This window comes from Podarcis gaigeae, assembly GCF_964106915.1.
Source record: "Podarcis gaigeae genome assembly, chromosome: 8".
Classification (NCBI taxonomy): domain Eukaryota; kingdom Metazoa; phylum Chordata; class Lepidosauria; order Squamata; family Lacertidae; genus Podarcis; species Podarcis gaigeae.
Genome location: NC_139684.1, coordinates 60994453 through 61009189, shown reverse-complemented (window position 1 = coordinate 61009189; position 14737 = coordinate 60994453). Strand labels below are relative to the sequence as shown.

General features: G+C 46.2%; 1 protein-coding gene across 3 annotated transcripts in view; it reads right to left on the bottom strand.

Moving 5' to 3' along the window:
- Positions 1 to 14737, bottom strand: part of DLGAP3 (DLG associated protein 3) — a 178514-nt gene that overhangs the window by 26964 nt on the left and 136813 nt on the right. For 2 of the 3 annotated variants that reach the window (XM_083751666.1, XM_083751668.1), the window contains exons 3-4: positions 10224 to 10346; positions 8321 to 9411 (exon numbers count right to left, since the gene is read on the bottom strand). In XM_083751666.1, the coding sequence (XP_083607792.1) occupies positions 8321 to 9346 (1026 nt within the window). In that variant the 5' untranslated portion in view covers positions 9347 to 9411; positions 10224 to 10346. The remainder of the gene's footprint in view (positions 1 to 8320; positions 9412 to 10223; positions 10347 to 14737) is intronic. The other variant, XM_083751667.1, reaches the window with a different exon arrangement.

Here is a 14737-nt window from a genome sequence, read left to right as displayed (position 1 = left end):
AGATCTTGCAGCTAACAGAGCTCTTTGGCTAGGGGCAACCAAAGCTGGCTTCTTAGCCCCCAGAAAGCTGGAAACTGCCTACTTGTAGACACAACCTGACCTATACATCATAGTTCTCTAAAACATCCTTTGACAACTTGGTGCCCTTCAGCTGATGGAAGTTATAGTTCAAAAATATTTGGAGGTTGCCAGGTTGGCAACGGAACTTGAACCCTGCCTACCCTTCATTTCAAGAAACTCCAGATGTGATGGACTTTCCCCAGACCAAGTCATTTCGTTTCCCACCCCATGGAAGCACGTCTGCTTTAGAAAGAGGCAGGGCTTTCTCCCATCTAGAAATCCTCACCTCATAGCTCCTCCGGCAGATGAAATCCCACCCATAACCAGAGCAGCAAAGCAGACAGGCAAACATCTGTCTGCACCGATGACACCCTTACCAGTTTCCGGTGACGAGTTGGCATCCCTTGGGCTATCGGGAGGAGGGCAAAACAGGTGGATGGGAGCAAGAGACCGGAACAGACACAGTTGCCTCTTTGTCTCTTTCTCCCAGGAAACATCAAGGGATGTTTCTTTTCATCCTTGGGCCCACCCCCCTGCTGCAGTGGGCTGAGATGGGGACAGCCAAAGGGAGGATGGGATGGGCAGAGTGTTCCCTATACAGCAGCCCCTCCCTCCAGCCCCTCACTCTGGATGGGCAATCAAGTCAAGTGTCATTCAATCTCTCCTTCCCCCTGGGGAAAACACACACACAGAGAGGGAGAGCGAGAAGAGTTAATTAGCTTTTAATTAAAAAAGAACAAGCCCGTCATGGAGCTGGCTGGCTGAGTAAGCCTCTAAGCTGGGGGTAAGGGGGGAGTTTGGATCATGTCCGGGAGCAGAAGGATGTAAACAGAAGGAGCAGGATAAGTTTTGATATGTCCAGGCTAAGGGAGATGGGGGATCCTTAAGCAGGACTTTGACTAGTGCCACAGGCTGTGGAGGGTGGTCTCCAATCTTTGTTGTCCCAAGCTTGGCACCCCCCTCCATTAACTGGAGCCTTAAATCTCAGGCTTGAGGGCTGCGATTGGCTGTTTCTGCTGAACTAGTTTTCCAGTGTGAGCAGACCCTTGTGATTGGAGAGTGCTGGGAAATGGAACACTCAGGCCTGACCAGAGTTTCACATGAAGCAAAACTTTACTGTGGATTTAGCCACCTTCAGATGTTTTGGACTGCAATTCCCATCACCCCCGCCAGCAGGATGGGAATTGTAGTCCAAAACAACCAGAGGGCATCTGCTTGGGAAAGGTTAGAAGTAACTCAGTCAGTAGAGCAGGAAACTCTTAATCTCAGAGTCATGGATTTGAGCCCCACATTGGGTGAAAGATTATTGCATTGCATGGCGTTGGACTAAACGACACTTGTGGTCCCTTCCAACTGTGATATATGCATATAGTGGTACCTCAGGTTAAGTACTTAATTCGTTCCGGAGGTCCGTACTTAACCTGAAACTGTTCTTAACCTGAAGCACCATTTTAGCTAATGGGGCCTCCTGCTGCTGCCGCACTGCCGGAGCACAATTTCTGTTCTCATCCCGAAGCAAAGTTCTTAACCTGAAGCACTATTTCTGGGTTAGCGGAGTGTGTAACTTGAAGCATATGTAACCTGAAGCGTATGTAACCTGAGGCACCACTGTACAAACAAGGCCTGAGTAACTTGTGCCTCACTGAAACAAAAGCAACCTACTAACCAAATCTTTGAATTTCATTCTCCATGAATGGGGATGTTTACTGCATCCAGTTGGGAGAGATAATGTTGTATGGGAAACTGGTAAGAACACTTCTAAGAACTTTGTCTGGCGGGGAATGAAGACATTATTTTCCTGACGAGCTTTCCCAGCTGGATGAATAGGCCTCTGCCAGCAGCGTCCATTTCATATTGTTTTAAAAATGCATATTCTGTTGCTTTCTGTGTTGTTCCTAATTGGGTTTTTTAAAGTTGTTTTTATTGCTCAGAGCAGACCTATTGAAATTAATGAAAATGACTAAGTTAGACTATCAAGGCAATGTACTAAATATAATGGGTTATATCCAACTAAGTTTCACTCTTTTTTGTACATTGCCTTGATATAGCTGTCTATCTGGAAGGCAATTAATAAATATCTATAACAACAATAATAACTTTTTTAAAATGAAGAACGAGTATGAGAATTTGCTTTCCTCCCTCCTCCCAACCACTGTTTTCAGAACTCTATTGGTTTTTAGGAGGTTTTTGCAGCTGTGGAATGGGGTAGAAATACTGTAGGATAAATAAATAAAAATGATGTTTGGTTCAAGCAGAGTAATGCTTGTTGTTGTCTGGATGTGATCTTGAAATATATTGAGAAATGTTGGGCTGTGGTCTTAGCTAATGATAACACAGGGCCCTAGAGACTCAGTAACTCACCAGTCATCTTGCTGTGTTCTCCTCTGTCATATTGAGAGAGCACAGGTTATTTGGTGAATAAGTGGGAGGGGATTTGGAGAAATTCACACTTCTGAAAACAATACATGAACGGAAAGACAAATATCCTACTAAATTCATACTTCTCTGAATTTTGCAATGCAGTTCTCTGGCAGAACAAAATGTGCACAGAAATGCATACTGTATATCAATGGAAATAGCATACAACTACATTATATTAGGGGAATGGGTGGCAAAATTATGTATATTACACCAAATTGTATACAAAATGTGTTTATTAGGACTGTGGTTCCCAAACGTCCCCCTGCCCTCCACGGACCACTTGCAAATTGTGAAAGGTCTTGGCAGACTGCTTAATGATTTTTCTGTTGGCTGCAGCATTTGTAACGTGCTGTGATTGTCAATTGCATTTTAATTGCTTCTTTCATTGGACTACTACTCCCACCCACCCCAGCCAACACAGCTGTGCTTGCTGGGGCTGATGGGAGATGTAGTCCAACACCATCTAGAGGAAGGCAGGTTGGCAAAGATTGACTGGGACGGTGCAAGACAGTCCACACAGCTTTGTCTTCCCAGCAAAGGATCATAGTTGGGGTATTGACCCCACTGTCCACAGCATTTGCCACCTGAGGGGATGATTTCACTCTACTTAAAGGGAAGGGTTGGCCTTGTATCTCAGGCATGAAAAACTGCCTGACTCTGATCGCTTAAGTCAACTGGAGAACGTCTACTTGTGGCACAGCACTCTACAGAATACCATAGGGTGGTGGTCACAAAATGGGGCACTCTCTGCTGTTGACCCTGTTATGTGGAATGCCCTTCCCTCTACCACAGGTGAAGCAGCTGCTTCACACAATGTCTTGAAAATATGTATCTTTTTGCTCAGACATTCCCTAACCCATAAGATTGGACCCTGAATTATTTGTATGAACCCTCTGAATCACTTCTTTACTTGCTCTTACATGGCTCCATTGGTTTTAGGTTGTATTTTGTTTCACACATATTGTTTTTATATTGTACACAGTGTACACTGCTTAGAGATTTTTAAAATATTAAGTGGTTTAGGAATGCTTTTAAATAAATAAATAAATGCATATTTACACAGCTACAGCAGCCACATGCTAGAAGATAATAGAAGCAGCTCCAAAATAGCTGTTTGTGTGTTAGGTAAAAAGGTAAAGGACCTCTGCATGGTTAAGTCCAGTTATAGGCAACTATGGGGTTGTGGCACTCATCTTGCTTTCAGGCTGAGGGAGCTGGCGTTTGTTCACAGAGGGCTTTCCAGGTCATGTGGCCAGCATGACTAAACTGGTTCTGGTGCAACGGAACACAGTGACGGAAACCAGAGCGTATGGAAACACCGTTTACCTTCCTGCCGCAGTGGTACCTATTTATTTACTTGCACTGGCATGCTTTTGAACTGCTAGGTTGGCAGGAGCTGGGACTGAGCAATGGGAGCTCACCCTGTTGCGGGGATTCGAACCGTCGACCTTCTGATTGGCATGCCCAAGAGGCTCAGTGGTTTAGACCACAGTGCCACCTGCGTCCCTGTGTGTGTATTACGTGGTGGGTCTGTGTTCCTAAGGAGGGCTAGTTTCAGGATTTGGCGTCCTCCTGAAGCAGCATGTCACAGAAAGGACCAGATATGCAAATTGAGAGCCCACCCAGGAGTCTCCTGCCAGATGATTGAAGCAAACAAATATAGGGGGAAGGCATGGCTATAGGGGTGAAGGTGAAAACAGGGGTTGAAAACTTAGTAGCTGCATGGGGTGCAAATGCTCCTTGTTAATTCACCCCCCAGCTTGGTTTTAATGCATCTATGTGGGCTTTTTGTTCATTCGTTCGGTTGTAAGTCGCTTTGGATTACATTGGGCAAGATAAAGTGACCAACAAATTTAATAAATAGTAATATTAATAATTTCTATTTTTCTCCTGTAAGTTACTTTGAGACACTTTGGTTTAAAAAGTGACAAATACATGTCATTGTTGTCATCATGATGTAACTTGAGTATCCCAGCTCCATGAGGGGATATATGTATATTTTTCAATCACAGTTCCTCAAACAGCAGCTGGGATGAAGAGTCCTGGTTCCTTCCAGCAGCAGTTGTTCATTTATTTTAAAGAAATACCTTTAAATGTTTTATAATAGGAAGCAAACCGAGAGAAAGAAGGGAGGGGGGTGATGCAGCAGCTGCTAGGCTCATTCAAGCCACCCAGCCATCCAGGTGTGTGCTAGGGGAGGGGGGATGCCCTGATGATGCAGGCTGAAGGCCGGCAGGCCAGGGACCTCTGCAAAAGTCTGTGAGGTGCATGTTAAAGAGGAAGACAGGAGGAGGAGGACGGTGGATGCAGGAGGAAGCCAGGGACTGAAGCAGGCAGATTGCAAAAGGAAAGCAAACCACAACCCTAGCTGCACAAGGCGGCCTGGTTGGATCTAGGGAAAAGGCAGACTGGGCAAGTCTGTCAGTTTCAGGTTCTCCCAGCTTCTCATTTATCTTGTCTTAAGTTCTTTACATTTCTCCACCAAGGGGTGTGTGTGTGTGTGTGTGTTTTAAAATCATCATAAAAATTCATTAGCATACCAGTGCAAATTTCTCCTAAAATGCACATTTGTAATGCATTTTTTGCATTAATATACATTGATACACCTTTTGCCCAATAGAACTTTGTGAAACAATTTCCACTAAAATTCGTATATGTTCTTTTCACTAATCCATGCATTTTAATCAATGCTTGTACGTATATGTTTATGCACATTACTTGGCTGGAGAACTGCACTGCAAATTTCAGAGGTGTGAGAATTTTGAAGGATGGCTGACTTTTGACTCACATCTTGTTTTGGAAAGTGTGAATTGGTTAAGTTTGCCTTTCAATGCCACCTGAATCAAAGCCCCCCCCCCCCAAGGGCAGAGATATGTGTTACAGAGTAAACATGGAGCTCCCAAGCCTGAGTTTGCTACATAATGCCAAGGCCAAGTATGGGGCAGAAGTTAACCCTCTCCCCACCCATAGTTAACCTTCTCCCCACCCACTGAAGTTCCCCTGAAAATGCCTAATTCTAACCTGATCTCCCCTTCCACCAGCCAGTATCTGAGACTGGGAGTAATTCTGGCCAGTGAAGGCTGGTCCATTAGGCTGAGTGGGGTTTAGCTCCACCAACCTCAGCTTGCTCTCAGCCAGCCCTCACCTGCCCATCTTCTTACTTACAACTCTGCTAGCACACAAATAAGCAAGCAAGCAAGCAAATAAAAACTTTAATTACTTGCACAGTCCTAACTGTAAGAGGTTCCCGTTGTTAACAGTTGGATCTAAGCAAGCGTGGGTTTTTGTGGGGGTCATTTTATTTTCTACATGTTATCTGTACAGTGAACTGGGCCTACTGCTTGAACAATATTTCATTTGTATTAAATCATGGATAGCTGCCTTGAGCTTTGGGAAGAGTCAGGGCAGAGATCGAAATATAAGCGAGGCTTCAGAAGCAAGGAATTGGAGTGAGATTCTGGAATCTGGCTGCGTTTTGAGCTGGGGTCAGAATCTTGCTTAATTTTCCACCAGGATCAAGCACATCCACCAGTAGTGTGCAGCTATGCCAAGTCGCCTCTCTGTTTCTGTCAGCTTCCTAGCCAAATGAGCGCCAACACTCAATCTGCGCATCCAGCCAGGAATATGAACAAGAGATCCGAGGAACAAAAGGCAGAAAACTGGGAACTCAGTCCAGGAAATTAGGCAAAAATATTCTCAAGCCCTTGACTAAGAGGAATACTGCTGGGTTAACCACACAATGCACCAGACCTGTCCTTACCTCTTCAGCATTTTCAGGAACCTTGGTTCCTAGGGAGGAGGACAACAGCTTTACAAGGCTCCTAGGTACAAGAGCACCCACCAAATTCACCTTTCTTAATGCCTCCGGCAAAACCTTTAGACAGGGTCGGCCCTACTAGTAGGCAGAGTGAGGAGATGACCTCAGGCGGCAGAACCAGAGAGTGTGTGTCAGTGGTGCCCAGATGTTGCCCTTTGTGTTGGACATGTTCTGTCCTGTGCCCCCTAAGGCAGTTTACTGCCCTTTGATGAAGAACAAAGAGTCCGGCACCCTAAAACTCAAGGTGTGGCTAATCATTCCAAGTCAATGTGCAATTCAGCCATCAACTTCTGTGGAATTCTGTGGATTCCAAAGCAAGCTGACCTGACCCGCACCTCCTGGAGGAATGCACAGATCAGAATGAAATTATCCTTCGGATGTTGCACCTCTCAGAATTTTGTGAAATTCAGTTCAAAGAAACATAGAATCATAGAACTGCAGAGTTGGAAGGGACCCTGAGAGTCAATGCAGGAATCTCAACACACGGTCTCCCATTCAAGTTGAAACCATAGTGGACCCTGCTTAGCTTTGCAAATGCGCTAGCAGTTTTATTGTTGCACCAATATTCAAACGTGCGGAGAAATATATTTTAAGATAAAACATGTTTTAAATGTGAATAGTTAGATAAAATATATTTATATGTGACAAAATAGGGATTTAAATAGACATTTCCATGTAGACTCACTTTTATAACTAGCTGATTAAGGTAGAAACAGGATGGGTTGGACCTGTTTGTTAGGAGGTATGTAGTTTTTAAACTGTTTTGAGATATTTTAGTTGTCTTGTTTTAGCACTGGCATGTTTCCCATCCCAGTTTCCATTGGAGGAAGGGTGGGATATAATATTAATAATAACAACAGCAATAACATCAACAATAATTTAGCTTGCCTTTCTTCTAATATATTAGTGGGCCTGCACTTCAACCTAGGCCAGCCCTCCAGATGCTTGGTTGGGTACACCAGGTTCCCCTCACCCTACATGCTTGGCCCTTAGGAGACTTAAAAAAGAGCCAAAGGGGAGAGGTTTCATGCATCTGCTTCCATAAGCAACTAATTCTGGACAGATCCTTCAGGCCCCCATGCATTTTCTCTGGCTGCCTTGTCCCAGGTTGCCCTCCTCATTAGCGTGCGGAGCCCATTGATCAGGCCTGTGCAGAAACCGCCCTCGCAGAGATGAGCAAGGTGGTTCATCTTAATTGTTTGTTTGGGCATTATTAGCAAGAGCAACGCAATGCTCGGATGTCTTCGGACACCTTGGTAAGCTGACGCAGCCAGCAGCTCCTCAGAAACCTCGGGCCTTTTAAAACAGAGAGCCGCCTTTGTGCTTCTTTTTCCTTTTGCAGGCAGAGGCTATTATAGCCCTGACATTTCTCTAATCACCGACATCAAGGTGGAGCTGCAGTGCATCATGGGAATGCAAAGGAGAGCAAAGGGAATAGAGAGCAAGACGGCAAATGGGGGGGGGGAAGCTTTCGGAATCAGCAGGAGAGGAGTCTTAAGCTTGGGGAAGAAACCGTCAGGGGAGAGCCTTTGAAAGTGATCCAGGCTGGCCATTCATTGGATAGATGGGCATTGGCCCTTGGAAACAGCGTGGCAGGGAATCCGAAAAGCCCAAGGCTCTCCTCCCTCCCTCCCTTTCTTTTTGCAGGCTTGGTCAGTAGGAAGGGGCTTATTCCCTGCATGCTTTTTAATCCATGATCAAACCTACAATGGACTGACTTGCAAGCATGGAAGGGGGCTCCTCATATGCTGCTTGGATCAAGGAATCAAGCCCCTTTTAACTAGTGCACATCTCGCAGCGCATGGGATGCGCCGTCCCAGCTTTACATGCCTGATCAGCCCATCCCATCAGCCCCAGCCAGCACAGCCAAGGATGCTGGGGACTGTAATCCAAAAACATCCCCATTCCTGATCAAGGTATAGACATCTATATCTCTGTATCTAAGGCACTCCTTGGAATGGAACTGAAGACACAAAGTTTGCTCCTCCTCTACAGCAGCGCAGCCTCTACCCACCTCCTTACCTGAAGATAATGATAGGATCGGTCCTTGGCCTTGGCCTCCTGGAGCATCAAGGCTTTCTCCGGGCCTCCTCCCGAGCTGGGGTAGGCCTCCCGCGCTTGGCTGACGGTCATGGTATGCCAGGAACTCCGCTTGAGCGTCTGGCCATCGAGGGACATGGACATTCCCGCGCAAGCCAAGCATTTGCCCTCCCCACCTCCGCTCTTCAGACTCTTCAAGGTCAAGTCTCTGAAGGCACTTTCAGGGGTGTCCACGCAGTACTGGGTGGCCTGGTCGATGGCATGCTGCCTCCCGGACACCATGTAGCTGCTGTCACTATCCAGGTTGTCGTCGGAGCTCCACCAGCCCATCATCTTGTTCCGGTGGCGGGAGGAGGAGGAGGAGGAATCCAGCTTGCGGTCCTTGCTCTTGCTGCGCTTGCCGTGGCGCGACTGGCGGTGGTGGTGGTGAGGGTGGTGGTGGTGGTACCCTCCCTCGCCCCCCCGGCCTTCCATCTTGGTGCCGTTGTACTCGCGCTTGGAGGGGGCCTCCAGGGAGTGAGACTTGGCAAAGAGCTTCTGGACCGAGTGGACGAGGTGGCGGATGCGGCTGGGGCTCTCGCTCCGTGGCTGCTCCGTGCTGCTGGCCCGCTGGTACTGCAGGGTGTGGAAGCCGTCGTGGTGCAGGGGCAGCTGCTTCTCAAACTGGTCGAGGAGGGTGGGGGGCAGCCGGTTGATCTTGCCGGAAGGGTGGGCGGCCGCCATGCACTCGTCGCAGGAGTCGTACTGCTGCGGCGTGTGGTGCATCCTAGGGAAGGTGCTGCTGCTGCTGGCGGCTGAGAGGGGCTCCGTTAGGCTGAGCGGGGCCTCGGCAGAGCCCCGCGATGGGCAGTAGTGGTCCAGGGAACAAGGCTCGCTGGGGCTGAGGAGGTATGGCTGGTGAGACTCTTGGCTATGGTGGATGTATTCCATCGGCTGGTCGCAGGCCTCTGGGACGCAGTGGCAGGGGTGTTCTCGTGACTGGCTGCGCTCCCCATGGTAACTCTTCATCGTGTCATAACCGTGCGCTGCGTGGCCTACTCATCTTGCCATTGGTGGGGTGGCAGCAGACGAACCTACCAAGAGAAATACCAGCAAAAACAGGTGAGGGGAGAGCAGAAGCTCAGTGGTAGAACACATTTCTTGCATGCAGAAGATGCCAGGTTCAATCCCTGGTGCTGGGGGGAAAAAATCTCTTTCTGAAACCTGGAAAGGTTTTGCCTGCTGGTGGAAACCAGGGCTAGCCAACATGCTTTCCATGTGCTCTTGTATTCCACTTCCCGTAGTCCCTGGCACTGGACATGCTAATAGAATAATAGAATTGTAGACGGACCATGAGGGCATTTAGTCCAACCCCCTGCAATACAGGAATCTTTTGTCCAATGTGGAGTTCAAACCCATGACGCTGAGATTACAAGTCTCATGCTCTGCTGAGACAAGGAGGTGGTCTCCCATCCAAGTACTAACCAGGCTTGACCCTGCTTAGCTTCAGAGATCAAATGAGTTCAGGAATGTTCACGGTAGGATAGCCATAAAATATATGACTATAGCATGGCAGCTGTTGGAGTGCAACAACATCCGGAGGCCCCCATGTTGGCATTTAAAGGCTAACATAACTGATTCACATTTTCTGAAACAACACACAAGATTTCCATTTCCCCAGATTTTGGAATACAGTTCTCTAGCCAAGTAATGCACAAAACTGTATATACTTTGATGACGTGCGCCTGGAAATGCATGTGTTAGTGAAAACAACATATGCATTACCAGGAGAAACTGCTTTGCAAATCTGTGTATATTAGGCAAAATTACATAGAAATATATGTAGATTAAGATAAATTTGCACTAAAACATTGCGAGAAACAGAGAGGAACCAAAATTTACTTGCCTATCCCTAGTGTGGGGGCACATATTCAGGCTTTCCTTTTTTAAGAACAGGCATCCAAAAAGCAAAAGCAGGTGAGCCTGAGCAAAGGTTTCCAAATCTGTCTCCTCCTTGGATGATCAGCATCTGAAACAAGATGGAGAGAAGGCAGAGCGATTGGAGACCTTGATCCATACCAATCCAAGCTGCAGGAACTTGCAGCTTGCAACTGGAACCAGATTTCAAACAATCAGGGAAGGAAAAGGGGCAAAAAAAAACCCTGAGCTGTGAAAGAACAGATCCCTGCTGATCTCACATTTCTCAGTTTCAACCAGGAGAATTGAGTGGTGAAGCTTTTCCTGCAGGTTGGGAAGAAGTACGTTTGAATCTTCACCCACCATAACAAAACAAAGCAACCCACCGCCAACCTAGGGGTGGGCAAATCTATCACTTTTCAGTTTCTCTCAGTTTCCCAACCTTCAGTTCTCCACATTACATTTCCATCTTAGTTTTAATTTTAAAAAGCTCTCATGAAAATTCACCAGCATTTTGGGATGAATTTCTCCTTATATACGTATGTACAATTTTTCAAAATATATACATTTTTGCAAAGCAATTGCCTCAAATATACAATAAATAAATCAATACACTGTTGCGTATATTGCTTTTTACTTACATATGCATTTCAATGCTCACTTTGCACCACTATGTGCATTTTTTGTACACATTACTTGGCTGGAGAACTGCCTTGCAAATACAGTGAACTGCAAATTTTGAAGATGGCTGTTTCAGTCCTCATATTGTTTTGGAAAATGCAGATGGTGTGGGTTCACCTTTAAATGCAAACTGCATCAGATTTCTCCCCCATCCTCTGTACATATAGATAAATACACTTTGGATTGTGCTAGGCTCCATCTGGCAAATTGTTTGCATGGGTAGAATCCGGTGGATGATGGGTGGAGCCAGCTGGTCTAGGGCAAAGGCTGAGTGGGATGTGGGAGAATGAGGACGGAGCATTGATGGGCTGGGGGTGGAATCTAGCAGGCTGTGGGTAGAACCTGGTGTATTCAGGGTAGAGTCTGATATAGGGCTGTCAGGTGTAGTATGGCTGGAATATAGCTGGTTTGTTTATTCATCATTTAAAAGAAATTCGAAGCTGCTTAATATTTTAAAAACCTCTAAGCAGTGCACAACATTGAAACAATAAACAATATCACGAAAACAAAAATACAGCCTGAAACCAGCAAAGCAGTAAATCAAGCATCATCCCCCTGATCCACCAACTCTATCAGAAAAGGAAATAAGATTAGTCTGGCATGACTTGTTTCTGAGACACCCATGCTGCAAGGTAGGTCTGGGAGAGACCCTTGTCTGAAATTCTACAGAACCCCTGTTAGTGTAGAAACCACTGAACTAGATGGACCAATGGTTTCATTCAGCCTAGGATTCAATTGCCAGCTTATATCCTACCTTTCTTCCAAGGAGGCCTTGGCGCTCACTTCCTTTCCCTCATATTTTATCCTCACAACAACCCTGTGAAGTAGGCCAGGCTGAGGGTCTGTGAATGGCCCAAGGTCACCCAGTGAGCTTCATGCCTAATGGGGGATTTGAACCCTGGTCTCCCACATCCTAGTCTGACACTTTAACCACTACACTGTACTGGCTCTTGAGTGTCGGCAACCCTAAAGAGGAAGCTGGTATGTTTGGATGCAAAAGCTGGTGGCTCTAGACTTGAGAAGGAGATATCTGTGTACCTTCCCATTCCAGGACAAAACATTATGGCAGGAGTTGAGAAGCCCCTGTGGATAGTTTTTTATGTTATCACTCCCCCTGCCTTTTTTTTTTTTAAGTGTGGATTCATTTTTAGCTATTCATAAAAAATGCAAGGGTGGACGGATAGATGAATGAATGTAAGGGGGGGGGGGAGAGGAGGCCAAAGGAAAAGAAAAGCAGAGGGGAGAGAGAAAAGGCACAAGGTCACTCCATTCTTGGAGCAGATTTATGGGGGCGCCATGCAGCCAGGCTCCTGCAAGCCACAAATCACACTTCAATTATTCATAAATATAAAACTGCAGCATTAAAAAGCGGGAGGGGAAGCAACTGCGGCAAGAGGCATCCTCAAACCTGCATGACGGCTGCCTTGTCAGTTCAGCTGGGATGCCAGGGCACTTGTCAGGCAAAGGCAAAGCACTCATGTCACCCACAAAAAAGCTGCACATCTTCAAAAATGTGCAGAGGGGACCGCAACATTTCAAGCTGGGAGGATGTTTCTCTGTCACCATTGTCCTAAGGTGTCTTGGCAAGGCACTGGGAGCAAATACAAAGCGTAATGCACTGGGGTCTTATTAGGACCCTGATCTTAGCCACAGTTCTGGGCGACAAAATAGATCTTTCTTCAGCTTCCACCTGAGCTTTGCTGGATGGCTGCCTTTTTAAGGTTGTTTGAATACAAATGGAGGAGTGAAATAATTCCCTTCATTGGCCCTAGTCATGCCACCACTGGCACCCATCCCTGGAAGCCTTCTTCAAAGAATCCTGGGAACCGTAGCTTGTTAAGGCTGCTGAGCATTGTTAGGAAAGACCCTTATTCCCCTAATGTAGCCTTAGTCCCTATGTCTACTCATGCAACGCTATTAAGGACCTCAAAATACCCACAACACCAGGGGTTCATCTACCTGCTCAACTTCCAGCATGAGCTATAAATTCCCATCTACCTGTGTAGCTGCTTTGCATTCTGCATAGGCCAAACTGGCTAATTTCTACTGCAAAACAATTAAAAATAAAATAAAATGGGCACAAATCTGACATTGGAAATGGCATTAGGGAAAAGCCAAGGAGGGAATATCTCAGGCCCCTAGGATATGCTACAACCGATCTTAAGGTGGCTATTAAACAAAAGAATTTCAAATGGAGACTGCAACAGGGAACTGCCAAATTACAATCAGAAGATTCAAATCAGCATCTTAAATCAAGATAATGCTTTTTTTAAAAGCACATGATGTGTGTCAGTTAGGTTGCCAATGGTGGAATTTCCAGTGTGGTGCCATGTTAGCCTTCAATCCTCACCTTTATATCTCAATAGACATGGTTAGATTTGTGTTGTTAGTCTCTTGTAACAAAATCAACAAAGCGTCTTGTGATACCTCAAAGATTAACAAATACCAGGATTTTTTTGTTATCACCAAGACAGCCCTGCTAATTGCCATTGTAGCTATTTGCTTTTGTGTGATTATCTGTCCTTTTTTATTCCCTCTGACCTTCCTCTACACACACACATCCTTGGGTTCCTCTCTCTCTCTCTCTCTCTCTCTCTCTCTCTCTCTCTCTCTCTCTCTCTCTCTCTCTCTCTCTCTCTCTCTCTCCATTCATTCATTCACTCAAAGACATTTTACTCCACACATCAGCCAGAAGAAGAAGAAGAAGAAGAGTTTGGGTTTGATATCCCGCCTTACACTCCCCTTCAGGAGTCTCAAAGCGGCTAACACTCTCCTTTCCCTTCCTCCCCCACAACAAACACTCTGTGAGGTGAGTGGGGCTGAGAGACTTCAGAGAAGTGTGACTGGCCCAAGGTCACCCAGCAGCTGCATGTGGAGGAGCGGAGACACGAACCCGGTTCCCCAGATTACGAGACTACCGCAAGTAAGAAAAGGTTCTTAGTGTGGCTCCCACCCAAATAAAGATCAACAAGACAGTCTCTGCCCTCGGGTTTATAATCTACAAAAACATGATACAAAAGGAAAAGGGACTGGGAGGCTGAAGGGAAAAGATAACTTTGACACTATTTCTTAGCTATAATTTGGGATTGTTTCATGCATCTAATGAAGTGGAATCTGGTCCATTAGTGTTTATACCAGGGGCGGAGGGCCCTGGTGCCCTTCTGAGGTTGTTGGATTCCAGCTCCCATAATCTCAAGACAGGATGACCAATGGTCCTTTAAGATAGATATCTTACAGCAGGGGAGGCAAAAGCCAGGCCCTCCAGTATTCTGTGCTTTGGGGGAAAAGAAGGTGGGCAGAGACACTGCATGATGGAACTCTATGGTTCTGTAGAGTGGGAGCAAGAAAGGAGGTAAATGTTGAGACTGTATAATTAAATGAGGTGGCCAAACAATGTTATTTGAAACTTAGTGCTGCCGACCATGAGCAGAGTCTGGGACTTCCTGGAGTGATAACAGCCTCACTAGGTCACCTCTAATATCCCAAAGCAGACTTCCATGGAAGGTACCTTGACTGCTAAAATTGACTGGACCTCTCAGAAGGAGAAAGCAAACTGTGATGGAATCCATAACATAACAAGAATTGCCTTTGCTCTGTATGAGCCCCCACCATTCAGCCTGGATGCTGAGGTCCAGCTCCGAGGGCCTTTAGACGGTTCCCTCATTGTGAGAAGTGAGGTTACAGGGAACCAGGCAGAGGGCCTTCTTGGTAGTGGCGCCCACCCTGTGGAACACCCTCCCATCAGATGTCAAGGAAATAAACAACTGTCTGACTTTTAGAAGACATCTGATGGCAGCCCTGTTTAGGGAAGTTTTAATGTTT